The 27,845-nt window shown below is 44.5% G+C and overlaps 1 protein-coding gene across 1 annotated transcript in view; it reads left to right on the top strand.

Moving 5' to 3' along the window:
- Positions 1–5,542: 5,542 nt before the first annotated feature.
- LOC125446405 (zinc finger protein 271-like) overlaps positions 5,543–27,845 on the top strand; it is a 29,310-nt gene continuing 7,007 nt past the window's right edge. The window contains exon 1 of the mRNA XM_059639709.1: positions 5,543–7,004. Coding sequence (XP_059495692.1) covers positions 6,117–7,004 — 888 coding nt within the window. The 5' untranslated portion in view covers positions 5,543–6,116. The remainder of the gene's footprint in view (positions 7,005–27,845) is intronic.

Raw genomic sequence — 27,845 nt, forward strand, 5'->3', positions numbered from 1 at the left:
AGGGTAGGACAGTTAAGGAACAGTGGCAAACATTTAAGGAGATATTTAATTCCACCCAGCTGAAATATATTCCAAAGCCAAAAGGTGATGGTTGGGTGATGGTGAAGGAGGAGCATACCCATGGCTAATAAGGAAGTTAAAGATGACATAAAGACAAAACCCAAGGCACACAATATTGCAAAATCCAGTGACTGGCTGGAGGATTGAGATACTTTCAAGCAAAGGGTTTAATAAAAAGGGGTTCCTAACAATGTAATCTTTAAAAAATTATTCATTTTGTGGGATGTGGGTGTTGCTGGCTGCCTAGGGTCAGTCCCTAGTTGCCCTTGAGAAGGTGGTGGTGAGTTGCCTTCATGAACCGCTGCAGTCCACCTGACCCATAGTGCCATTAGGGAGAGAATTCCAGGATTTTGACCCATAATGGTAAAGGAACAGCAACATATTTGCAAGTTAGAATGGTAAGTGGCTTTGAGGGGAATTTGAAGATGGTGTCCCCATGTATCTGCTGCCTTCATCCTTAATAGGTTTGGAAGGTGAAATGAGAAGAACAAAGGCAAGTTCTGATAGAAAACGAACACAAAATACAAAAATGGAGGGCAAAAACTTCTGTTAGTATATGGAAAGGAAGAGAGAAGCCAAAATGAATTTTGGTCCCTTGGAGGATGAGACTGGGAGTTAACAGTGGGGAACACAGAAATGGCAGAAACACTAAATCAACATGTTGCCTCAGTTTTCATGATGGAGCACATTGAAACTGTTCTCATAGTTACAGGCAATGCAGAGGTTTAAAAACAATCACTGTTACTTGGGAGAAAGCACTTAACAAACAACTGGGATTAAAGACCAGCAAGTTCCCAGGGGCTGATGGCCTACATCCCAGGGCCTTGAAGGAACTGGCAACAGAAATAGTGGATGCATTGGTTTTAATATTCCAAAAATCCTGGATGCAGGAAAGGTTTTAGTGGATTGAAAAAATGCTAACATTTATTCAATATTATTCAAAAAGGGAGGGTGGCAGAAAGTAGGAAACTACAGATCAGTTAGTTTAATGTCTGTCATTGGGAAATTGTTAGAATCCATCTTTGAAGAAACAATAATAGGACATTTGGAAAATCAGAATGCAATCCATCACGGTCAGCATGGTTTTATGAAAGGGTAAATCATGGTTTGACTAATTTCCAAGAATTCTTTTGAAGCAAAGTTGATTATGGAGTTCCTGTAGACGTTATATATCGAGACTTCCAAAAGGCATTTGATAAGGTGCTACACAAAAGTTAACATACAAGGCAAGAACACACAAGGTTGGGGGTAATATAGCATCTTAAATTGAGGTTTAGCTAGTCAACAGATAGCAGTTGGAATAGATGGGTCTTTTTCTGGTTGGAAAGCAGCAAATGGTGGTGTGCTGTAGGGTTCTATTCTTGGACTCCAAATATTTACAACCGATATTAATTATTGGGATGCAGGCTTAGAAGGTACAGTAGCCAAATTTGCAGATGACACTAAAATCAGAGGGAAAGTAAATTGCAGTGATGAAATAAGAAATTTACAAGTTGATATGGATAGGTTAGGTGAATGAGCTAAAATCTCGCAGATTAAGTTTTACCTGGATAAGGGTGAGATTATCTATTTTGGTTGGAAGAATAAAAGGCTAGCCTATTATCTAGAACAACAGGTTGTCTTTTAGAATAAGAGGTAGCAGATATAAAATAGAGATGAGGATGTGAATCTATGGAATTCATGACCCCAGAATGCAGTGGATGCAGACATTGAGGAAATTTAAGGAGGAGACAGACAGACATTTTTCATGAGTAATGGGTTGAAGGGTTGTGGATAGCGGGCAGGAACTGGAGTTGCAATCAGCTGTGATCGTATTAAATGCTGGAGCAGGTTCAAGAGACTGAATTGCCTGCTTATGCTTCTACTTCTTATGTTTTTATGATCCTGTTTAATTTTTGTCACTGAGTTAACATGGCGTTTAGTCACTGAAACATGTTATCTTGAGACTGTAGATGTTCACCATGTGACAGAATATATGTTTATTGCACAGAAGACGTAAATAAACTACATATTGAACTCAAATTTTCACAGATAACAAGGTGTAGAGCTTGATGAATACAGCAGGGCGAACAGGAACGCTGATGTTTCGGGTCTGGACCCTTCTTCAGAAAAAAAACTTGACAGTTGTTCTCCAATCTGATGCAGAGACTCAATCCCACAGAAATATCATTCCTCTCTCAGTTTTCCAGTTTCTTATTTTTTTTTGAATTGCAGAGACAATTTTACAACTCATTATCAGTTGGCATGACCCTCTAATAGTTCTGATGGCCTAAGTAGTGTTTCAACAGCACTTGAAAAAACACTTCACTGTAAGGTGCTTTTAGATGCCAGGAAGTTGTGGAATAATTAAATAGAAATGCAAATTTCAGTTTGTAAGAGCATTGTGCTTCCTGTTAGCTGGAAATGATAGACCCATTGATAGAGAAAATAGAAGGTTGTGAGGTATTGCTGGTAATGTCCTTGTCTCTGTGTCAGAAGCTCTGGATTTGGGGTGGCACGGTGGCTCAGTGGTTAGCACTGCAGCCTCACAGCGCCAGGGACCCGGGTTCAATTCCAGCCTCAGGCGACTGTCTGTGTGGAGTTTGCACATTCTCCCTGTGTCTGCGTGGGTTTCCTCTGGGTGCTCCGGTTTCCTCCCACAGTCCAAAGATGTGCAGGTTAGGTGGATTGGCTACACTAAATTGCCCATAGTGTTCAGAGGTGTGTGGGTGGGATGCTCCAAGAGGCGGTGTGGACTTGTTGGGCCCAAGGGCCTGTTTCCACACTGTAAGGAATCTAATCTAAATCACATCTTAGGACTTGACAACCATGGGTTTTGTTCATAATCTGGTCAAACAATTCATGATTAACCTGTAAATCCTTCCAATACACCTGCAATAAGTGTTAAGAGTGAAAGAATCTCTAGATTGGCCAAGCTGTATTTCCTGGTGACCTGTTCTTAGCAATTGATTTGGACACAAGCACTTGCTGTAGTTGTCTCATACACCACTCGATGTGGAAGGAAACTGAGAAAGATGGTGTAGAAAGGATCCCTGCCCACGATGATATTGACCAATATATTTACACATGACTCTGTGGGATCCTGAGTATTTCTGTTAACAGGAATACAGCATTCTGACAAACTAGGTAGTTGAGGCTACGCTGAAAATTGCTGTGGGTCTTCCTCTTCTGATCTGCTGTCAAATACATTCAAGGATTCACATCCCACACTAATGTTGTGAGTCTGAAAGTCTCTGAAGATGAAGAATGCTATTCCCACACTAGAAATCTCCGTCAAACATACTTACCAGGAGAACTGAGACAGCAGCTGCAATAAGTGAGGTTTTATTCAGATGGGACAATGACAAGTTTAAATCCTCACCAGATCTGCAGCTGAAAGTCACCTCATTTCATCAGTCAATTTGCCAAGCTTCGGGAAACTCATTCAGCGATAGTAGGAACTGCCGATGCTGGAGAATCTGAAATGACAAGGTGTAGAGCTGGATGAACACAGCAGGCCTGGCAGCATCAGAGGAGCAGGAAAGCTAACGTTTCGGGGGTGGACTCTTTTTCTGATGCTGCTTGGCCTACTGTGTTCACCCAGCTCCACACACATATCTCTTTATTCAGGAAACTCATGTTGCTGCAGAAATATTTGGATTGGCTGTGAGAGACGTCAATCAGAGAGCCCACCCACTCTGCCCATTCTCTCCTCTTCCTCTTCCAGAGCTGGTTCACTTCCTATAGGGACTGAAAACTAAGTGAGGAGATGGTGAGTGAAGGAGCAGCTTTTATACAAATTGTATCCCATAATATCCACACCAGTCTTCAGGCAGTCTGACTGTCCTGTGGGTAATCAGGGGTGGAAATGTCCCTTATGCTGTGTGAGAAGATCCAGCTGAGAGAGCTGTTTACTCGGTGCTTTGTACTGAACTGTTTGACTGGAGCTGTGTGTTGGATATTGAGTGTGTTTATTGGAAACATTTCCCTCCTGATTTCCAGCCTGAGTTTTGTTGATGGCTCATTCCTGAATGTGAGAAAGTGAGGTGTAATTATCTGGGAGGAGCAGAGTGTCTGAATTTCTTACTGATTTCCTGTTGTTGGATTGTGTGTGTGTGATGGTAGCTGGTTATTATCCTGTAGACTATGAATGGCCAATTCTCTGTGGCGTTGGGATCTGGATGTTTCTGTCTTTTCAAAGACCTCTCTTATTCAGGAAGGAAAATAAAAGACTTTTGTTAATAGAAAGTCTGTCAAAACAACCAGATTTACAAAAAAATGTACTAATTTTAGGTTTGGTTAATGTACACAGAACAAGCTTCCAAATTTAGTTAACACTCCTGCAGGCCACCTTGGGTCACCACGAATGTTCAAGGTACAACATAAATACAAGTCTGTTAATTTCATCTAAAATCCTGGAAACTGAGCAGGCATTCATTTGGAGCAGCCTGATTCCCCTCACAGTTTATCATCCACTAACCCTCGCTGAAGAAGACCCCCCCCACCTCAGCCAAGTAAGGGGGCAGATTCACTCTGAAGAGATAGGGTTATAACCTCAAACCTGCAGCACAGCAGGGTAGAAATAGCTGAGTTTGAGTTCAGTGTATCAAGGAGCATTGAAAGGTGACCCTTCAAGATACATGCTCCCTCCCTGATCTTTTTCTGCACATTTCTTTTTATTCACTCGCAGGCCAACATTTATTGCCCATTCTTAATTCCCCAGAAGTTAGTTAAGAGTCAACCAATTGCTGTGGGTCTCGACTGTCATGTAGGCCAGACCAAGTAAGGATGACAGATTTCCTTCCCTGAAGGATATCAGTGAACGAGATGGGTTTTTTTCCTGAAAATCGACAGTACTTTCATAATTCATTATTAGATTCTTAATTCCAGATTTTTATTGAATTCAAATTGCGTCATCTCCCACGGCAGGATTTGAACCTCGGTCCCCAGGTACAATGATAATAGGTGAAGCCCTGCGAGACCTTGCAGGGTTCTGAGGCTGGAGGAGATAGAGGTAGGGAGGCATATCACAACGGACAGACTTAAAATCAAGGTGAAAGTTTTAAAAGTGGGATGTCAGACTCAAAGCAACTAAAGGTCAGTGAGCACAAGTGTCATGAGTGAATATGTAAGTCAGGATATGGCCAGGAGGATTGTTAAACTATGAATTGTTAATCTAAGGGGACACTGTAAAACTTTAGATTGAATTATCATTTCTCCTGATTGAGGATATGTATTTCATACAAAAGACAGTGTAAAATTGGTCTTTGCCAGCACAACTGGATTTAATTTCACCTGTTTATCTTTACAATTGGTTTCATGATGCTGGGGAAAGGGGGGACGCGGGGTGTTGCCGTGGGGAGAGAGAGAGAGAGAGAGAGAGGTGCCACATTGTCTGCTGCTGGTCACTATCTAGTGTCCCTGCTGGAAACAGAGTGTGTGACAGTCAAGTGAGGGAAAGAAAGGACTTGTATCTGATTTCGCCCCTCCTATTACAGGGAATAGCAGACTGTGGAACAGTCTGTCATGTGGACTCAGCTCCTTAAGCAAAGGAAGAGAGGGAGTTGGAGGAAATCATGTTTTCCTTTCCTGTTTTACAGAAGAATTTCACCGTACTACATCACACAATACAGAGAGGATAGACACCACATACAGATCCGGACCATCACCCAGGAACAACTGCAACAACTGTGGGAAGACATCTAGTGCCTTCATGGCACTGCTGAACACAGAGAAAGTTGGGCAGTGAAACCATCATCTGGAAATAGATCAGGCCAGGAAAGCTTTAACAGATCATCAGATCTGAAAGTGGTCAGTGGTGTGTATCTTTCGGTCAGAACCAACCTTTCTGATGATTTGGCTGTGGGTGATCAGTGAGGGTGAGGCTGGGAAGAAGTGTCAGTGACTCCAAGTGTGGTGAGAGCTTCAGTCATTCATCAAGCCTCATGAACCACTGACTCATTCCTACAGATGGGGGGCTGCTCAAGTATGAGAAGAGCTCAACAGCTGATAGGACTTTATAACACGCATGTTTTAATATTAATGCAACAGCAGCTTTGTGGAAGAGAAACTTTTTCATGAGTGAAGTGCAGAACCAAACCTTTACTCAGTGGTCAATGTTCATGACTGACCAACGTATTTGCCCAGGGGAGAAAGCATTCACGTGCGAGGTGTGTGGCAAGTCATTCTCACAGTTAGGGAACCTCCACACGCACCAACGCACTCACACAGGGGAGAAACCATTCACATGTGAGGTATGTGACAAATCATTTTCGGAGTCATCAAAACTCCGTGCGCACCAACGCGTTCACACAGGTGAGAAACCATTTACATGTGAGGTGTGTGATAAATCGTTCTCGCACTCATCAACCCTCCGCAAACACCGACGTATTCACACTGGAGAAAAACCATTCATGTGCAAGGTATGTGACAAATCGTTCTCTCATTCATTGACCCTTCGTATACACCAACGGGTTCACACAGGAGAGAAACCGTTCACGTGTGAGGTGTGTGATAAATCATTCTTGCACTCATCTAACCTCCGTGCACACCAGCGCATTCACACAGGGGAGAAACCGTTCCCCTGCGAAGTGTGTGATAAATCATTCTCAGACTCATCTACTCTCCGTGCACACCAACGTGTTCACACGGGAGAGAAACCATTCACATGCGAAGTGTGCAACAAATTATTTTCAGACTCATCAAACCTCCGCAAACATCAGCGGATTCACACGGGGGAGAAGCCATTCGCTTGCAAGGTGTGTGACAAATCATTCTCGACTTCATCCACACTTCGCACACATCAACGTATTCACACAGGGGAGAAGCCATTCATGTGCGAGATATGTGAAAAATCATTTTCGCAGTCATCGAACCTTCGTACACACGAATGTATTCATACAGAAGAGAAACCATTTACCTGTGAGATATGTGATAAATCATTCCCAAGGTCATCTAAACTCCTGGTCCATCAGAAGGTTCACACCAGAGAGTAACTTTTTGACTGTGAGATTATCACTGAAGGAGCTGTGCTACCTTTAAACCTGCCAGGGTATCAGAGGGTTTACAAATAGGCACCTTAGGTGAGGTGTTTCTGATGCGGCTCTCACCCACTTCTTTGATTTCCTGAGGCATAAAGCAAGATGAGAAACCATTCATATGTGATATAAGATGCATGGCCAGGTTTTCACACGGTGTAGTATCCTGGTCCAGTGATGCATTCCTAGGAGGGACTATTCTATCGACGATACTTCTGGAATAAAATCTTGATAAGATTGTTGGGCTTCCTAAGACATCCGCAAACCCATGTGGGAGACAGATACTTCATATGGTATGTCAGGATTATTTCAGCTGTTCCTCCTCTTCCTCTCTCACCAGACACCAGTGTCTCCACATGGACTTGGAGCTGGGTCACTTGCTTCTCTTCCACTGAGAGCAGTCGGTGTTGTTTATCCTCCAGTGCTTACACACGGGAGCTGTCATTCCAAAGCACTGTCTGTCCCAGCAGGGACTGCCTCAAACCTCTCCCACCATCAGTCCAATAGTTTGAAGAAAGCGAATTTAATCGTTGGCCTGATCAAGTGTCAGTAAATGAGGACATCAATATGCATAGAATCTCCAGCTTATGCACAGATATCACTGGCCCTCTGGGAGGATGGCCTCAGTCACAGGAAGTGGGTGATTTAGGAGAGTGTCAGGACATTTTTTGCTGTGGATAAGAGGGAAATACCTGAATAGAGTCCGCAACATGATTTATTTCCCTTGGTGACAGTTATTACAATTACTATATCCTTGATGTTGGGTTTGGGCAAATTCTTCCCCTGTAATTGTACCATGAGTGGATGGGATTGCAATTTCTGCGAACGTTGACCAGCTTTGTAATCTTCAGCTGCAATGTCATTGGAACTGCAGACTTTGTTGTTTGTCATCTGTTTGCTTGTTGCAGCACTGTTATTGAAGAGGACTCGCCCATAGATTCTGCCAGAGGACACAGGGCTGGACTGGAGGCTATCCTGTGGATTCATGATGGATGAGCTGTTCAAAATGTTTTTTTGAGTAAGTTGATCATTGGCCCAGCAGCCATCAGTCTCCCATTGACTTAAGTAACACAGGCACGTCTTTTAAGTTCCAGAGGAACCTCCAGCATGGTCTATGTTAAGAAATATATCCCAGAATTCTTCTTCATGTTAATTGATCTGACCTAAATATTTAACTCAGTGAACCAGTGAAGGTTTTGTGGATTGTGTTTGGAAGAAGTTCCATTCCAATCCTGCAGTTGTTTCTTGATGATATGACTGTAACTGTCTTGAGTGGGAAATCTGAAACAGAAACCTTCAAAATCCAGGTGTCAAGCAAGGCTGTGTGACTATGCCTGTTCTGCTTACAATCTACCTGACAGTCACTGTTCATCTCATCAAAAATCAACTCGCTCTGTTGTCAGAATTAAACATCATCTCAATGGGAAACTCATTTACATCGATCTCCTCCACACCAAAACAAAACCAACCAGCATACATGTGCACATGGCTGCAGTGTTGTTGTTCACTCTGCAACAGATCTGTAATCCAATCTCAATCTTTTCAAGTCACTACGCAAGATACTTGGCCTGTTCATTAATGCTGCCAAAATAATACTCCCATCGACACATCTGGTCAGCCAAATATTCCACCTCCACATTTATGTTGAATTCAAGACTCTGGATTATGTCGCGTACTTCTCATACCTCAATGGCCACCTCTCTGAAAAAGCCACCATTGATGAGATTGATGATCAGCCATCTCCGTTCAACCGTCGACAAATTGCAGATTGAGATTTGGACTGCAGCAGCTTAGACTGCAGAGGATGAGGTAGGAAGCTTGTCTCCATCCTCTTGACTGCAGTTAGAGAGAGGAACAAATGCCAACTAGAAAGACCGCTGAAAGGAAAAAAAAACTCACCAGACACCAGTGTCTCCACATGGACTTGGAGCTGGGTCACCTGCTTCTGTTCCCAAAGTTCTGTTTAAGTACGCAAAACAGTAGATGTCACCACATTCCTGTCCTGCAGCAAGATCTGGTCAGTACATCAATGTCACATAATAGAATGTAGAAAATTCCATTATCAATGTCACTGCACCTTCCTCTGGATTCAAACTCTGGTTTCCTTCTCAAAGTCAGGTCAACAAACATTCAGGTAAAACTACAAAATCTATTTCGATGTCCTGACCACTGTGTCTGGATGGCTGTAAAGTGCCCACCCAACCTGTTCCTGTTCTCTCAAGTGCCCATTGTTCTGGGGAGCTTAGAGAAAATGGTGCCGAGACACTCCTGAGGCTCTCTTTGGAGCATGGCAGCATTGACCTCAATGACTGGGAAAAGCTGGCTGTCAATTGTTTAGAATGGTGCAAATTGCCTGTCAAACTGCATCATGATTTGAGTCCCCACACCTTAATGATGAAGCAAAGTAGAGGCAGAGAAGAGAAGAAAATACATACAGTGTGGGAGGCCCTGCCCATGTGCCCAAACATCTGAAGTTCGAGAATCAAGCTAATCAGTGATATGAAGACACCCAGCAAACACTCATGATCCTGAACGGAAGTCATCCTCAGACTGAGGATCAGACAAAGAAATCAATGGCAAAGTGAAGCACGTATGGTGGACATGCTAAGGACCAAAATTAGAAGGATGTATGGATCTTGGAGGGAGCTCAATCTGTGGGTGGCAGAGATAAGAAAGGCAGAGGCCATGGAGCAATTTGTATTGGAGCATGAGAATTTTAAATTGGGGCACTGGGAACCAGTGTAGGTCAGTGAGCACAGAAGCAATAGGTGTGTGAGATAGGATAGAGTGTGCAGAATTTTAGCTGAACTTAGGTTCTATGGATGGTGGAAGATGGGAAATTGGACAGGAGGGCATTTTAATGGTCTAGTCTGGTCTAGATTAAATTAGATTCCCTACAGTGTGGAAACAGGCCCTTCGGCCCAACAAGTCCACACTGCCTCTTGAAGCATCCCACCCAGACCTATCCCCTGATAACCCACACACCCCTGAACACTACAGGCAATTTAGCATGGCCGATCCACCTAGCCTGCACATCTTTGGACTGTGGGAGGAAACTGGAGCACCCAGAGGAAACCCACGCAGGCACGGGGAGAATATGCAAACTCCACACAGACAGTCATCCGAGGTTGGAATCGAACCTGGGTCCCTGGTGCTGTGAGGCTGCAGTGCTAACCACTGAGCCACCGTGCCTTCTAGAAGCAACAATGGTGTAGATGAGGATTTCAACAAGAGATGGACTAATATGGGAGGGGGCTATTGGATATGGGGGATGTTACAGAGGGGTAAGTAGGTGGTCATGGCCCACATAGGTACCAACAACTTAGATAATACTAGGACAGAAGTTCTGCTAAGGGAGTATGAACAACTAGGAGTTAAAATTAACAAAAAACAAAAAAGGTAATAATCTCTGCATTTCCACCTGAGCTAATTGGCACAGGGTCAGTAAGATAAAGGAGGTAAATGTTCGGCTTAAAAATTGGTGTGGGAGAAATGGGTTTGAATGCATGGGACATTGGCTCCAGTATTGGGGAAGAAGGGACCTGTTCCAGTGGAACAGTCTTCATCAGAATGGTGCTGGGACCAGAGTCCTAGCGAATCACATAAACAGGCCTGTAGACAGGGCTTTAAACTAAGTGGGTGGGGGTGGCGTGTGGCTGGGGGCAAGGGTTCAGTTGTAGGGGAAATTAGAAAACCTAAATTAAAGGAGGAGGTAAGAGTGCAGGTTACCACTGTGGCAGCTGGGTACCAGACATTAAAGGTGAAGAACAGAACAGGTGATTGTCTTTATGCATCATGGATTTATGAGTTGGGAAATTTACTAGTAGAACAAGTTTAAAAGCTTTGTATCTAAATACAGGAATCATTTGAAACAAAATTAATGAGTTAATGACACAAATAGAAACACAAGGGTATTGGATTGCTGAGACATGCTTACAGGGAGACCAGGCGTGGGAGTTGAATTACCAAGGGTACTTGGCATTTTGGAGGGATAGGTTGAAAGGAAAAGGAGATAGTGTAGCTTTGCTGGTGAAGGAAGGGATCAGTGCTGTAAAGAAAAAATGACATAAGTACAAGAGATCAACATGTGGAATCAGTCTGGGTAAAAATAAGAAATAGCAACGGGACGAGAGATCAGGATGTGGAATCAGTCTGAGTAAAAATAAGAAATAGCAACAGGAAGAAGTGCTTGGTAGGAGTAGCCGATAGGTCCCCAAACAGTGGGTCACAGGATAAACCAAGAAATATTGGAGGCTTGCAAGAAAGGTATGACAGGAACCATGGGCGATTTTATTGTGTAATGAGGAGAGATTATGTGATGACGTCACAGTTAAGGATCAAAAATGGAGTGGTGGCCATAGAATCCAAAATTCAGTTTGGGGATGAGAAAGTGCAGTCCCACAGTAGCATTCTGGAATTAAACAAAGGAAATTACATAGGCATGAGGGCAGATTTGGCCCGAACAGATTGAGCAGGAAGGCTAAAAGGTAAGACAGTTGATGAGCCATGGCAGATGTTTGAGGAGCTACTTAATTCCGCACAACTAAAATATATCCCAGTGAGGAAGAAAGATGTTAAGGGGGGTTTAAAAAAAAAGACACCCATGGCTAAACAAGGAGATCAACGGCAATATAAAGTCAAAAACTAAGGTAATACCATATTATAACGGCCGGTGCAGGCTGGAGGATCGGAAATCTTTCCAACATAAACAAAGGGATACGAACAAATTATTAAAAAGAGCTAAGGTAAATTACAAAAGAAACCTAGCACAGAATATCAAAAAGGACAGCAAAAGCTTCTGTAGGTATATAAAAGGGAAGACTCACTAAGGTGATTTAAAAGATGAAACCAAAGAGTTAATAGTGGGGAACACTGAAGTGGCAGAGATGCTAAATGAGTACTTTGCCTCAGTTTTCACAGTAGAGGACAATAGCACCAATCCTACTGGAAGGGACGAGTCAGAGGCAATAGAAAGAGTAGAACTTAGAACAATCAACATCGATAGGGAAAAGGTCCTCAGCAAACTATTAGGATTGAGAGTAGACAAGTCCCCTGGACCTGATGGCCTATATCCTAGGATATTGAAGGAAGTGACAGTGGAGATAGTGGATCCATTGGTTACACTATTCGAGAATTCCCTGGACATGGACATTGAATTGGAAAATGCTAATGGAACACTGTTAATTGAAATGGGAGGAAAGCAATATATGGGAAATTACAAACGAGTTATTTCAACATCTGTTGTTGGCAAAATGTTCCAATCAATTATCAAGGAAGCAATATCAAGATATTCAGAAAGTCAACATGCTATCCATCAGAGTCAGCATGGTTTTGTGAAGGGCAAATCATGTTTGACGAATTTGCTAGAGTTTTTCAAAGACGTAAAAACCAAAGTGGATAGTGGTGATCCTGTAGATGTAATATATCTGGACTTCCGGAAGGTATTTGATAAGCTGCTGCACAAAAGGTTAATTCACAAGGTTGTATCATTTGGGATTGGGGTGATTTATGAGCTTGGATAGGTGACTGGCTGATGGACAGAACACAGGGAGTTGGGATAAATGAATTTTAGACCATAAGACATAGCAGTGGACGTAAGGCCATTCGGCCCATCGAGTCCCCTCCACCATTTAAACATGGCTGATGGGCATTTCAACTCCACTTACCCGCACTCTCCCCGTTGCCCTTAATTCCTTGCGAGATCAAAAATTTATCAATCTCTGCCTTGAAGACATTTAACGTCCCAGCCTCTATTGCGCTCCGTAGCAATGAATTCCACAGGCCCACCACTCTCTGGCTGAAGAAATGTTCTCCTCGCTTCTGTTCTAAATTGACCCCCCTCTAATTCTAAGGCTGTGCCCATGGGTCCTAGTCTCCCTGCCTAACGGAAACAACTTCCCAGCGTCCACCCTTTCTGAGCCATGTATTATCTTGTAAGTTTCTATTAGATCTCCTCTCAATCTTCTAAACTCTAATGAATACAATCCCAGGATCTTCAGCCGTTCATCGTACATTAGTCCTACCATTCCAGGGATCATCCGTGTGAATCTCCACTGGAAATGTTCTGGTTTGCAAGAAGTAACTAGTGGGGTGCCACAGGAGTTGGTCCTTGGACCCCAGCTATTTACAATCTACATTAAAGACCTGGATACAGGGGTAGAAGACTCTGTAGCCATGTACAACACCAAAATAGGAAGAATGGTAAATTGTAATTAGGAAATAAGAACCTTACAAATGAATATAGATAGGTTAGGAGAGTGGCCCAACATGTGGCAGATGGATTTTAACGTTGATAAGTGTGAGGTCATGCACTTTGGTTAAAAAAAATGGGAAGTTGACCTATTATCTAAATGGGAAGAGACTTTGGGGTGCTTCGGTACAGGAGGATCTGGATGTCCGCATTCATGAGTCACAGAAAACTAGCGTGCAGGTACACCGGATAATAAAGAAAGTGAATGGAATGTTGGGCTTTTGTAGCTAAAGGAATAGAATAGAAAGGTAAGGAAGTATTGTTGCAACTATACAAGGTATTGGTGAGACTAACCCTGGAGTATCGTGCACAGTTTTGATCCCCTTAATTGAGGAAAGATGGAATGGCATTGGAGGCAGTTCAGAGGAGGTTCACTGGATTGATCCCAGAAATGAGGCGTTTGTCATATGAAGAGAGATTGAACAGTTTAGACCATAAAACTGCCTTGAAGACATTTAACATCCTGGCCTCCACTGCAGTCCGTAGCAATGAATTCTACAGGCCCACCACTCTCTGGCTGAAGAAATGTTCTCACTTAATGGAAATAACTTCCCAGCGTCCACCCTTTCTAAGCCATGCATTATCTTGTAAGTTTCTATTAGATCTCCTCTCAACCTTCTAAACTCTAATGAAGACAATCCTAGGATCCTCAGCCGTTCATCGTATGTTAGGCCTACCATTCCAGGGATCATCCGTGTGAATCTCTGATGGACACGGTCCAGTGCCAGTATGTCCTTCCTGAGGTGTGGGGCCCAAAATTGGACACAGTATTCTAAATGGGGCCTAACTAGAGCTTTATAAAGTCTCAGAAGCACATCGCTGCTTTTATCTCCAACCGTCTTGAGATAAGTGACAACATTACATTCGCTTTCTTAATCACGGACTCAACCTGCAAGTTAACCTTTAGGCCAATACCCACATGGATTTGATCAAATTGAGGTATTCAGGACGATGAAAGGTATAGATAAAATAATGATGGAGCAAATGTTTCCTCTTGTGGGGCATTCTAGGATGAGAGGTTTTAGGATAAGGGGTAGCAAATTTAAAACAGAGTTGAGGAGAAACTATTTTTCCCAAAGGATTGTGAATCTTTGGAATTCTCCGCTGCAAGGTGTGGTGGATGCTGGGACAGTGAGTAATTTTCTTTTTCTATTCATTTGTGGGATGTGGGCGTCACTGGCTGGGCAGCATTTCTTGCCCATCCCTAGTTGCCATTGAGAAGGTAGTGGTAATGAGCTGCCTTCTTGAACCGCTGCAGCCGCCAGCTGTGGGTTGACCCACAATGCCATTAGGGAGGGAATTCCAGGATTTTTACCCAGCGACAGTGAAGGAACAGCAATATATTTCCAAGTCAGGATGCTGAGTGTCTTGGAGGCGAACTTGGAGGTGTTTGTGTTCCCATACGTCTGCTGCCTTTGTCCTAGATGGAAGTGATCATGGGTTTGCAAGGTGCTATCTGAGGATCTTTGGTGAATTTCTGCAGTGCATCTTGTAAACAGTACACTATTGCTGCTACTGAGTATTAGTGGTAGAGGGAGTGGATGCTTATGGATGTAGTGCCAGTCAAGTGGGCTGCTTTGTTCTGGATAGTGTCAAGCTTCTTGTGTGTTGTTGGGGCTGCACTCATTCAAGCAAGTGGGGAGTATTCTCTCACACTCCTGACTTGTGCCTTATACCTTGTAAATGATGGACAGGCTTTGAGGAGTCACTTGCCATAGTGTTCCTAGCTTCTGACCTACTCTTATAACCACTGTATTTATGTGGTGAGTCCATTTGAGTTTCTGGTCAATGATAACCCCCAGGACGTTGACAGTGGGAGATTCAGTGATGGTAGCACAATTGAATGTGTCTCTTGTTGGTGATGGTCATAGCCTGGCATTTGTGTGGTGCGAATACCACTTACCACTTGTCAGCCCAAGCCTGGATTTGGTCCAGATCTTGTTGCATTTGATTTAGTATCTGGGGAGTCACAAATGGTACTGAACATAATTTAAGGAGGATTTGATTTTTCATTGGTAATAAGTTGAAAGGTAATGGGGAGAAGGCAGGAAAACGGAGGTGGGGAGCACATCAGCCATGATGAAAACACGGAGCAGATTTCAATGGGCCAAATGGCTTAAATCTGCCCCTATGTCTTATGAACTTATCTTTATGATGGGGTGCAGTATGGCATCAGGCTTTCAGCTGGAGGTTGACGAGACACTGACCAATTCTAAAGAAGGGTCAATGCATCCAAAACATTGACTGTGCTTTCTCTCCACAAATATTGCGAGACCTGCTGAGGTTCTCCAGCAATTTCAGATTCCAGCATCTGCAGTTCCTTGTTTTTGTCCTTTGACACTGACCAATTGTTGTTGAAATGAGAGTGGAACGAGCAATCAAGAGTGATTTAAGGAACATAGGAACCGCAGTAATCTCTCAAGCCTGTATCACCATTCAATTGGATGGTGGCTAGCCATATTTTAACTCTGTCCACCCTGAAATCTCCTTGCTTAACAATAAAATCTCCTTGCTTAACAATAAACCTACCAATCTCAGATTTGAAATTTTCGAATGACACTCGGCCCCAACGGATTTTTCTGGTGGAGAGAGTTCCAGATTTCCAGTCCGTCTTTTGTGAAGAAGTGCTTGCTGACATCACCTGAACAGCTTTGTTCTGCCCCTTGATTTTTTTTAAAAACTGCAGTCATCTCTTTGCATAGATTCCTTCGTGTCAAGCAGCCCAAATTTAAAGGAAATACAATTTTTCTTGATGCAATTAAGTAATCTCTTACTCATAAAATCCAGTGGTACATGCCCAGCTTGTTCAACCTTTCCTTATCTTAATCACCTCAAATATATCATCCCTAATTTTTCTACATTTAAGGGAATACAAACTCAATCTGTGCAACCTGTTCTCATAATTTAACCCTTTTAGCCCCAGGCACATTCTGGTGAATCTGTGCTGCACTCACTTCAAGGCCTGTCTGAAGTGTGGTAGCCAGAACTGTGTCTGATAGAGCTGTATATAGCTACAACATAACTTCCACAAATATCACAGTCGGTTCTGGGGAGGAGAGGTTGTGAGTTAACTTTTCTCTTGAGGATGGTTCTGGAATAATGAGCAGTTCTGACAGAGGAAAGCAGGACCACTGGTGCTTGGTTTGGATCAGTCAGAGCAGGTGATGGATGGATAAACCAGTTGCATACAAAATACACTTAAATATTCTCCTCTCAGTCTTCGGAGGAGTTATGAATTAGAAAGCACTGTCCAATTTGCCTGGTGGAAGAGGGTCTTTCAGGAATGGAAATTGATTGGTCTCTGGGCCCATATGATCACCGTAATGGGGTTTGTACAATGGAAGAAACAAGTTCTGTTGTGGCTCTGTGGTTAGCCTGTTGCCTCATACACTGATGAGCTAGGTTCGATTCCAATCTCGGGTGACTGTCTGTGTGGAGTTTGTGTGTTCTCCCTGTGCCTGCTACACATTAGATGGATTGGCCATGTTATAATTGCCTGTAGTGTCTAGGGATGTGTAGGTCGGGTGGGTTAGCCACAGGAAATGCAGATTAATGGGGATAGGGTTGGGGGGGGGTGTGGTTTGTCTGGATGGTCAATGCAGACTTGATGGATCGAATGGTTCCACAGTGTAGGGTCCAACATATTATGATCTTCTGTTATTAAGTCACAGTCAAATAGCATGGAAATAGACATATCAGTCCAACTCCATCCATGCTGCGCTGACATCCCAATCTTACCTACTGCCAAATGCCAGCATCTGGTGGATATTCATCTAAACACTTCCTATTCATATACCCATCCAGATGCCTTTTAAATGCTCTGATTGTACCCACTTCCACCACTTCCTCTAGCATCTCATTCCGTAAATGTACTACTCTCCGTGAACAAATCACCCCTCAGGTCCTTTTTAAATTTTCCCCTCTCACCTTAACCTTTGCCCACTAGTTTTAGACTCCCCCACCCTAGGTAAAATACCTTGACTATTCACCCTGTCCATGCCCCTCATGATTTTATAAACCTCGATAAGGTCACCCTTCAGCCTCCAACATGCCAGGGAAAAAAACCCCAGCCCTGTTCAGCTTCTCCTTGTAACTCAAACTCTCCAACCTTGGCAACATCCTTGTAAATTTTTTCTGCATCCTCTCAAGTTTAACAAAATCTTTCCTATAGAGAAGGATACTGAAGTTTGGTCTCATTTCTGACCATTGGAATTGGGAGCCAGACATAACACAGAGGTCTTAAAGAAATCTCTGTCGGTAGTATTCTGGAAATTACCCCTAATGTGAGTGTATGTGTGTTGGTAAAGAGAGGCAGTTCTCATGAGTAGGTATGGGGTAGAATCAGACCCTGCTTTAGTTGGGGATGTGACTTATGGAAAGATCCTCTTCAGGTGATGGGTGTTTGACTAATACCATGGGGAATGTTTGTACTTTCCTGTCTAGAGGATAACTATCCTTGATATTGTCATGATTTCACTGGGAAGAACTGTGATCATGCGTTACTGTACCACAACTCATTCCAAAATGTATAACATCTCATTGATATCACCACATGACCAGTTTGTCTGACTGACTGTTATTCAAATCAAAAGCAATTCACAGTAGGTTTTATCACTAATAGGAATTATTGTAACAATTAACAAAATGGCACAGAAAAGAAATTACTGATCTATGATTATATAACTTAAACTGTAATGTCTTTTGACTGTACCCACATCCCACTTCCTCTGGAAGTTCATTCCACACACAAACCACACTGTGTTAAAAATGTCCCTCATGTATTTTTTAAATCTTTCCCCTCTCACCTAAAAAATATGTCCCCTATTCTGGAAATCAACCTACCTAAAGGAAAAGTCACTTGCCATTCACCTTATCTATACACCTCCTGATTTTATAATCTCTAATAATGTCCCTGCCTATCCAGTCCCTTATAACTCAAACTCCCCACTCTCGGCAGCAGCTTGGTAAATCTCTTCTGAACCCTCTTCAGCCTAACAAAATCTGTCTTATAACAGTGAACAAAACTGGATACAGTGCTCCAGAAAAGACCTCACCAACATCCTGTACAATCTCAACACAATGTCCCAACACCTATACTCAAAGATCTGAGCAATGAAAGTGAGCATGCTAAAGGCATTCTTAACTACCCTGTATGGGATGCAAACTTCAAAGAATTATGTACCTGAGCCCCTATGTCCTCTCTGTTCTACAATACTACTCAAAGCCCTACTTTTAATTGTATAAGTCCTGCCCTCATTTGTTTTATCAAAATGCTTATCCAAATTAAATTCCGTCTGCCTCTCTTCAGCCCATTGACTCAATTGGTCAAGATCTCTTTGTAATCTTAGACAACCTCCTTCACTGTACACTTTCCCACCAATTTTGGTGTCATCCACAAATTTATTAACCATGCCTTCTATATTCTCAACTAAATCATTTATATAATTGACAAACAAGTGGACCCAGTACTGTTCCCTGCAAAACACTGCTGGTTACAAGCCTCCATACTGAAAAACAACCCTCATCATCACTGATAATGGGAACTGCAGATGCTGGAGAATCCAAGATAATAAAATGTGAGGCTGGATGAACACAGCAGGCCCAGCAGCATCTCAGGAGCACAAAAGCTGACGTTTCGGGCCTAGACCCTTCATCAGAGAGGGGGATGGGGTGAGGGTTCTGGAATAAATAGGGAGAGAGGGGGAGGCGGACCGAAGATGGAGAGAAAAGAAGATAGATGGAGAGGAAAGTATAGGTGGGGAGGTAGGGAGGGGATAGGTCAGTCCAGGGAAGATGGACAGGTCAAGGTGGTGGGATGAGGTTAGTAGGTAGGAGATGGAGGTGCGGCTTGGGGTGGGAGGAAGGGATGGGTGAGAGGAAGAACAGGTTAGGGAGGCAGAGACAGGTTGGACTGGTTTTGGGATGCAGTGGGTGGAGGGGAAGAGCTGGGCTGGTTGTGTGGTGCCGGGGGGTGGGGGGGGTGGTGGCGGGGGGTGGCGGGATGAGGCATTCCACTCCCGCACATCCCAGATGTCCCAGTTGTTCAAGGACTGCAACTTTCCCCCCCACAGTGGTCGAGAACGCCCTTGACCGCGTCTCCTGCATTTCCCACAACACATCCCTCACACCCCGCCCCCGCCACAACGCCCAAAGAGGATCCCCCTCGTTCTCACACACCACCCCACCAACCTCCAGATACAAAACATCATCCTCTGACACTTCCGCCATCTACAATCCGACCCCACCACCCAAGATATGTTTCCATCACCCGCCTTGTCTGCTTTCCGGAGAGACCACTCTCTCCGTGACTCCCTTGTTCGATCCACACTGCCCTCCAACCCCACCACACCCGGCACCTTCCCCTGCAACCGCAGGAAATGCTACACTTGCCCCCACACTTCCTCCCTCACCCCTATCCCAGGCCCCAAGATGACTTTCCATATTAAGCAGAGGTTCACCTGCACATCTGCCAATGTGGTATACTGCATCCATTGTACCCGGTGTGGCTTCCTCTACATTGGGGAAACCAAGCAGAGGCTTGGGGACCGCTTTGCAGAACACCTCCGCTCGGTTCGCAGTAAACAACTTGCACCTCCCGGTGGCAAACCATTTCCACTCCCCCTCCCATTCTTTAGATGACATGTCTATCATGGGCCTCCTGCAGTGCCACAATGATGCCACCCGAAGGTTGCAGGAACAGCAACTCATATTCCGCTTGGGAACCCTGCAGCCCAATGGTATCAATGTGGACTTCACCAGCTTCAAAATCTCCCCTTCCCCCACCGCATCCCAAAACCAGCCCAGTTCATCCCCTCCCCCCACTGCACCACACAACCAGCCCAGCTCTTCCCCTCCACCCACTGCATCCCAAAACCAGTCCAACCTGTCTCTGCCTCCCTAACCTGTTCTTCCTCTCACCCATCCCTTCCTCCCACCCCAAGCCGCACCCCCATCTACCTACTAACCTCATCCCACCTCCTTGACCTGTCCGTCTTCCCTGGACTGACCTATCCCCTCCCTACCTATACTCTCCTCTCCACCTACCTTCTTTTCTCTCCATCTTCGGTCCGCCTCTCCCTCTCTCCCTATTTATTCCAGAACCCTCACCCCATCCCCCTCTCTGATGAAGGGTCTAGGCCCGAAACGTCAGCTTTTGTCCTCATCATCACTCTCTGACTTCTGCTGTTAAGCCAAATTTGTATCCAGCTGGCAAGCTCCCCCATGATCCCATGTGATCTAACTTTACTAATTAATCAACCATGCAGAACCATGTCAAAGGCTTTAAAGTCAAAGTAAATAATGTCTGGTGCTGTGACCTCAAATTCTCTTTGTTACTTCCTCAAAAAAACTCAATCTAGTTTATGAGACACAATTTCCCTCACACAAACCACAAAACCCACTTTAAATGCTTTTGATTTTAGCAAAGCCAATCTGCTGTTTTTTGTAAAGTGATGGTCTTTTTTCCCTTTATGTTTAATCCATGGACTTAAGTCATTTCTTGTTAGAATTCCTTCTTTGAAGTCTTCTTGATTCTTTTGCCTTTTCACTCAAATTGGGAGAAGCGGGGAGAGAGAGATGTTTTCAGCTTGCCAACTCGATGTCTCTCGCTGCTCTGCACTTACTGATTTACCGAAAACTGTAGCTCAACTAATCCAAGGACAACAGTCTTTTTTTTAAACTCAGACTGCTGGTGCTATTGTCTTGAAGTACCTCCTCTGTACTTCTATAAGCAACAGTGCCTTTAACAGCTAAAATTGTATGCTGCTTGACATTTCCAAGATGTAAACCTCAACTCTTATTTCATGTGTAACCCATTTCCAACTTTAATTTCAGTTTACAGTCTTAAAAAGGAAAAGATAAGTGTTTCCTTACAGTATGGTGAGGGTGTGCAACTGAGTTTTTGCAAACCTGAGTTCTCTAAACCCATCATATCTCAATGTAATAACAGTGTGATATGTTCACCTTACACTCTTCCAAGATTCATTTCATGTTTTGGGAAAGATCATCATAGAATCCCTGCAGTGTAGAGACAGGCCTTTCAGCCCAAGTCCACACCAACCCTCAAACATCCCACCAGACACATCCCCCTGTAACCCTCCTATCCTTGAGCACAATGGGCAGTTTAGCATGGCCAATCCACCTAGCCCGCACATTTTTGGACTGTGGGAGGAAACTCACACAGACACAGGGTAAAATTGAACTCGGGTTTCTGGTGCTGTAGTCAGCAGTGCTCACCACTGAGCCACCATGCCGCCCCTTAGATCTTGAGTCAATTGTAAATGTCTTGTTATTTTGACAGATTCCAAGTTTACTTTGAAGCGTATTTTTTAAATCATTTCACATATCATAAAATCGTACAGGTAGGAGAGTCCCTTCAGCCCATCAAATCTGTACCAAAAATACTCTACTGGCTAGACTCCTACTTTCCCACACTAGGCCCGTGGCCTTCAATGTTCTGACACTTCAAGTGCACATCGAAGGAAGTTTTTAAGGATTGTGCGATTCCCAGTCTCAACTACCCTCCCAGGTAATGCATTCCACACCCCTACACCGTCTGCGTGGAAAAGTGCTTTTGTTAAATCTACTGTACATGTGTTGCCTTTCATTTTACAATTACACCCCCTTGTTGACCCTTTCTACTCACCCTGTCCATGCCCCTCGTGATCTTATTGGCCTCTATAAGGTCACCCTCAACCTTCTCTGCTACAAAGGTTATAACCAAGCTTAGCCAGCCTCTCTTCATGGCTTGAATGCTGCATCCCAGGCAACATCTCGGTGAATCTCCTTAACGTCCGCTCCAGTACAGTAACACTCTTCCTGTAGTGTGCTGACCTGGACTGTACACAGGATGCTAGCTGAAAGTTCTGTACAGTTCCATGAACTCTCTGCACATACAATCTATACCACGACTAATAAAGAAAAGCATCCCATATGCCTTCTTAACTACCCTATTAACCTGTCCTAACACCTTCTGGGATCTGTGGACAAGCAGCATAAAATCCCTCTAAAGGGACTATATTTGAACAATAAAAGCTTACAGCATAATAAAACGTGAGGCTGGATGAACACAGCAGGCCCAGCAGCATCTCAGGAGCACAAAAGCTGACGTTTCGGGCCTAGACCCTTCATCAGAGGACAAGCATGTTGCTGTGCAGGGGGACCTGTGTGTCCTTGTGTATGAACACAGAAGGTTGGTTTGCAGGTGCAACAGGTAATTAAGAAAACAAATGGAATTTTATCCCTCACTGTTAGAGGGCTTGGTTTCAATGAAATGCTAGGGTGCTGGTGAGGCCACACCTGGAGTACTGCTTGCAGTTTTCGTTACCCTACTTGAGAAAGAATGTACTAGCACTGGAGGGGTTGCAGAGGGGATTCACAAGGTTGATTCCAGATTTGAGAGGATTAGTTTATGAGAAGAGACTGAGTAGACTGGGATTATATTCATTGGAATCAAGAAGAATGGGGGGGGGCAAGGAATATTATATAAAGATATAAAATTATGATGGAAATAAGATAGAAGCAGGGAGGATGTTTCCACTGACAGCTGAAACTAGAACAGGATGTCAAAGCCTCAAAATTATGGGGAACAGATTTAGGATTGAATTGGGGAGGAAATTTTTCACACAAAGAGTTGTGAATCTGTGAAATTCCCTGCCCCGTGAAGTAGTTGAGGCTTCCTCATTGGATGTTTTTTTAAGGCTAAAACAGCTAGTTTTTTGAACAGCAAAGGAATTAAAGGTGATGGTAAGAGGGTGGGTAAGTGGAGCTGAGACCATGAAAAGATTAGCCATAATCTTATTGAATGGCGGAGAAAACTTAAAAGGGCCACATAACCTACTCCCGCTCTTGGTTCTTAGGTTACCAGCTCCTCCCAGTTTCCTAGCATTGATTAAGTACTCCCTTTTCTTATCCCTTCTAACAAAGTACATCATCACACACCGATCAGACACAGCACATACTGATGTTCATTCCCACAGCGAATCTTCCTGGAATAGGTCACTACAGGATACCGCTTGAATGATATCACTTTGCATTAAACACGACCGATCAGCAGATTCACCCACTCTTAGCACTTACTGCACGCATATTGGAACGATCACCAGGCTGACTATAACTCTCTGATGAAGGGTCTAGGCCCGAAACGTCAGCTTTTGTGCTCCTGAGATGCTGCTGGGCCTGCTGTGTTCATCCAGCTTCACACCTTGTTATCTTGAGTCTAAACCCCAGTTCTGCCCCTCCCTGTAAAGGGACAGCGTCTATTGGAAATTCCCTTCCTTGTTTGCCCCCACCCTCTCTGCCAACAGCAGGGGTCTCCGCTCGAGCCCTGAGCTCTCACAGACCAGAAGGCGAAACCCCGTCCCGGCCCTGACGTCACAATTGGGGATTTCTCATGGGAGCGGGGAGATCCGGATAGAGGCCGCCACTCACAGGGGCGCACCTCCAGTTCCAACCCTGCCCACATGACACCCATCGGCTCGCGCGCTCTCAGGTTGAACGCAGGGAACCAACCGTCGCTCTGCAGACGACAGCTACAGCTTCCACACAACGGGTCGGCTCCCTGATCCAATGCAGGCGCGGGGCCTACATGCATCATGGGTAATGTAGTTCGGAGCCGGATTGTATCAGAGATAATGGGAACTGCAGATGCTGGAGAATCCAAGATAACAAGGTGTGGAGCTGGATGAACACAGCAGGACAAGCAGCATCTCAGGAGCACAAAAGCTGACGTTTCGGGACTAGACCCTTCATCAGAAAAGGGGGATGGGGAGAGGATTCTGAAATAAATAGGGAGAGAGGGGGTGGCGGACTGAAGATGGAGAGAAAAGAAGATAGATGGAGAGGGTGTAGGTGGGGAGGTAGGGAGGGGATAGGTCAGTCCAGGGAAGACGGACTGGTCAAGGAGGTGGGATGAGGTTAATAGGTAGGAGATGGAGGTGCGGCTTGGGGTGGGAGGAAGGGATGGGTGAGAGGAAGAACCGGTTAGGGAGGCAGAGACAGGCTGGACTGGTTTTGGGATGCAGTGGGTGGAGGGGAAGAGCTGGGCTGGTTTTGGGATGCGGTGGGGGAAGGGGAGATTTTGAAGCTGGTGAAGTCCATATTGATACCATTGGGCTGCAGGGTTCCCAAGCGGAATATGAGTTGCTATTCCTGCAACCTTCGGGTGGCATCATTGTGGCACTGCAGGAGGCCCATGATGGACATGTCATCTAAAGAATGGGTGGGGGAGTGGAAATGGTTTGCGACTGGGAGGTGCAGTTGTTTATTGCGAACCGAGCGGAGGTGTTCTGCAAAGTGGTCCCCAAGCCTCCGCTTGGTTTCCCCAATGTAGAGGACGCCACACCGGGTACAGTGGATGCAGTAGACCACATTGGCAGATGTGCAGGTGAACCTCTGCTTAATATGGAAAGTCATCTTGGGGCCTGGGATGGGGGCGAGGGAGCAGGTGAGGGGGCAAGTGTAGCACTTCCTGCGGTTGCAGGGGAAAGTGCTGGGTGTGGTGGGGTTGGAGGGCAGTGTGGAGCGAACAAGGGAGTCACGGTGAGAGTGGTCTCTTCGGAAAGCAGACAAGGGTGGGGATGGAAACATGTCTTGGGTGGTGGGGTCGGATTGCAGATGGCGCAAGTGTCGGAGGATGATGAGTTGTATCGGGATGTTGGTGGGGTGGTGTGTGAGAACGAAAGGGATCCTCTTTGGGCGGTTGTGTCGGGGGTGGGGTGTGACGGATGTGTTGCGGGAGATGCGGTCAAGGGCATTCTCAACCACTGTGGGGTCCTTGAAGAACTTGGACATCTGGGATGTTCGGGAGTGGAATGCCTCATTGTGGGGGCGGAGGCGGAGGAATTGGGAATAGGGGATGGAATTTTTGCAGGAGGGTGGGTGGGAGGAGGTGTATTCTAGGTAGCTGTGGGAGTCGGTGGGCTTGAAATGGACATCAGTTACAAGCTGGTTGCCTGAGATGGAGACTGAGAGGTCCAGGAAGGTGAGGGATTGTGAGGGGTTTGGGTGAATTGAGCTGAGTCCCTGTGGTAGTTTTAAACGACCTCAGTGAAGGGGGAGCTTTCTGGGTTTGGGGCTGTAATTCAGTTCATGTTTGAGGAACTGGCCTGTCCCTCACTCCATCAAATACAGGAAGGCACTTCCAGAGAAAATCTCTCCAACAATTTCCTCACCAAATGTGAGTTTTTACTGCAATGTCCGAGATATTTCTGGAGATGTTGGGTTTTCACAAGATTTAGGGACAGAGCAGATAAATGTTGGCATCTTTTCTTCTATTAGAGAAATTACTGTCTTGATGTAAAATATTTTAACACTATTTACAGGAATATTCTGTGAGGAAGGAGTTGAAATTTTGGATTATTTTATGTGAAACCCGCTGTAATGGTCAGTGTGATGTGGAAGTTGTGGACACAGCTTTTACAGAGACATAGTCAGTGTCCAACATCTATTGTCATCCCATCAGATAAACTACATTCCCGTGTTAGTGGGCTCGTTAAAAACCAACAATCTGTTGATGAGTTTTTATAGTCAATATCTCCTTTTGACTATCTTGGTAATTTCAGCAGCAAGGTGAGGGGTTCGAGCTGTGGACTCGGATCTGAATCCCAGGTTGGTTTGGTCTCTGGGTACAGAGCATGGCAGGAAGGAGTGCACCACAATCCTGCCACTCTTACACAGCTCATGGAGATCTATTGCTGTGTATGATTCAGAGTCTGTTAATTTCATTTGGAGATGTACTTTTGCTTCAAAATCTCCCATCCCCCCACCGCATCCCAAAACCAGCCCAGATTGTCCCCGAGATCATAGGAACTGCAGATGCTGGAGAATCTGAAATAACAAGGCATCAGAGGAGCAGGAAGACTCTGGGTCTAGGCCCGAAACGTCAGCCTTCCTGCTCCTCTGATGCTGCTTGGCCTGCTGTGTTCATTCAGTTCTACACCTTGTTATCTCAGCTTGTCCCCGCCTCCCTAACATGTCCATCCTCCCACCTATCCCCTCCTCCCACCTCAAGCCCCACCCTTATCTACCTACTAGCCTCATCCTGTCCCCTTGACCTGTCTGTCCTCCTTGGACTGACCTATCCCCTCCCTAACTCCCCACCTACACTCACCCTTACTGGTTGTATCCCCGCCTCTTTCACCAGTCTGTCTCCTCTCCACCTATCTTCTCTTCTATCCCGCCTCCCGCTCTCTCCATATTTATTTCAGAAACCCCTTCCCCTTTCCCATTTCTGAAGAAGGGTCTAGGCCCAAAACATCAGCTTTTCCTGCTCCTCTGATGCTGCTTGGGCTGCTGTGTTCACCCAGCTCTCCACCTTGCTATCTCTGTACTTTTGTCTGTTGTTTTTCATTTAATTTGTCAGAGTCCTGTAACATTGTCACATTTAGAGTTCCTGAAGTGGTGAGTCTGTTGTTAATCAATTCCTTTTTTTAAAATCTCAGGGATAAAGTTTAGTCATCTTTGTTGCTCTGGTAGCAGTTGAAGAAGACAGCTCACCACCACCTCTTCAATGATAACCAGGAATGGGCAATAAATATGTCCCAAATAGTGATAGCTACATCCCATAAGTGAATAAAATAAACACAGATGATGAGGTTGTCCACTGGAGATCTGTTTTAAATCCTATAGATCACAGACCTACATATATCAACATAGATCATATGATCTCCTAAAATTCCTATAATCTCTTTTTACTCTGATTCTCTCACAAACATTTTCCCTTTCCCTTCAGACTGGTCGATTTATTTTTTTCTCTGACTTGATTTTCTGAACTAATGCACTTTGGTTAAATCTGTTCTTTCTTTTCAATCTCCTTTACTGTCCAGAAGGAAATGTTGTCAATCCTGAAATAACTCCAGAGGCAGCTATTCATCACCAAGACACTCTTTATTTACCAGTGAACAGTTCTTGACTTTACTATTGTTTCAGTTAGAGTCAGCTACCAGAGTGTCAGCATATCTAACACCCTTTTTAAATCTGTCAGCCAGGACTTCCTGATTGGATCAGATTAACAGCTCCAATCGGGGAGCTCCCATTCTATAATATCCAGCTCTCTGACTTCATTACAATTATAATAAGTATTTATTCTGAAACCAATCAGTGATACAGAGAACACTTTGGGGTGAAAAATAGTCAATCATTTCCCAGTTCACAGGAAGCAATATAATTTCAGTAATTCAGAATAATTTGCTCCCGTCCTTACAGTGCTATTTTATCTTGCAACATACTCGCCTATTTATTTGCTGATCCAACTATTACACGTCATCACTACCTTGGATGTTGTGGATCTTCCTGCTCAGATTTGCTGACAAACACATCCGAGGATACACATCCCGCACATGTTGCCAGTTTGAAAACCTCCAATGATCAAGAATGCTGTTTCCGGACTGTTAAACATTTACCAGGGGAACTGAGACAGCAGCTGCAATAAATGAGGTTTTATTCAGACATAACAATGACAAGTTTAAATCTCCATCTGATCTGCTGCTCAAAGTCATCTCCATTTCACCGGTCAGTTTCCC

The sequence above is a fragment of the Stegostoma tigrinum genome, chromosome 34 (assembly GCF_030684315.1).
Source record: "Stegostoma tigrinum isolate sSteTig4 chromosome 34, sSteTig4.hap1, whole genome shotgun sequence".
Classification (NCBI taxonomy): Eukaryota; Metazoa; Chordata; class Chondrichthyes; order Orectolobiformes; family Stegostomatidae; genus Stegostoma; species Stegostoma tigrinum.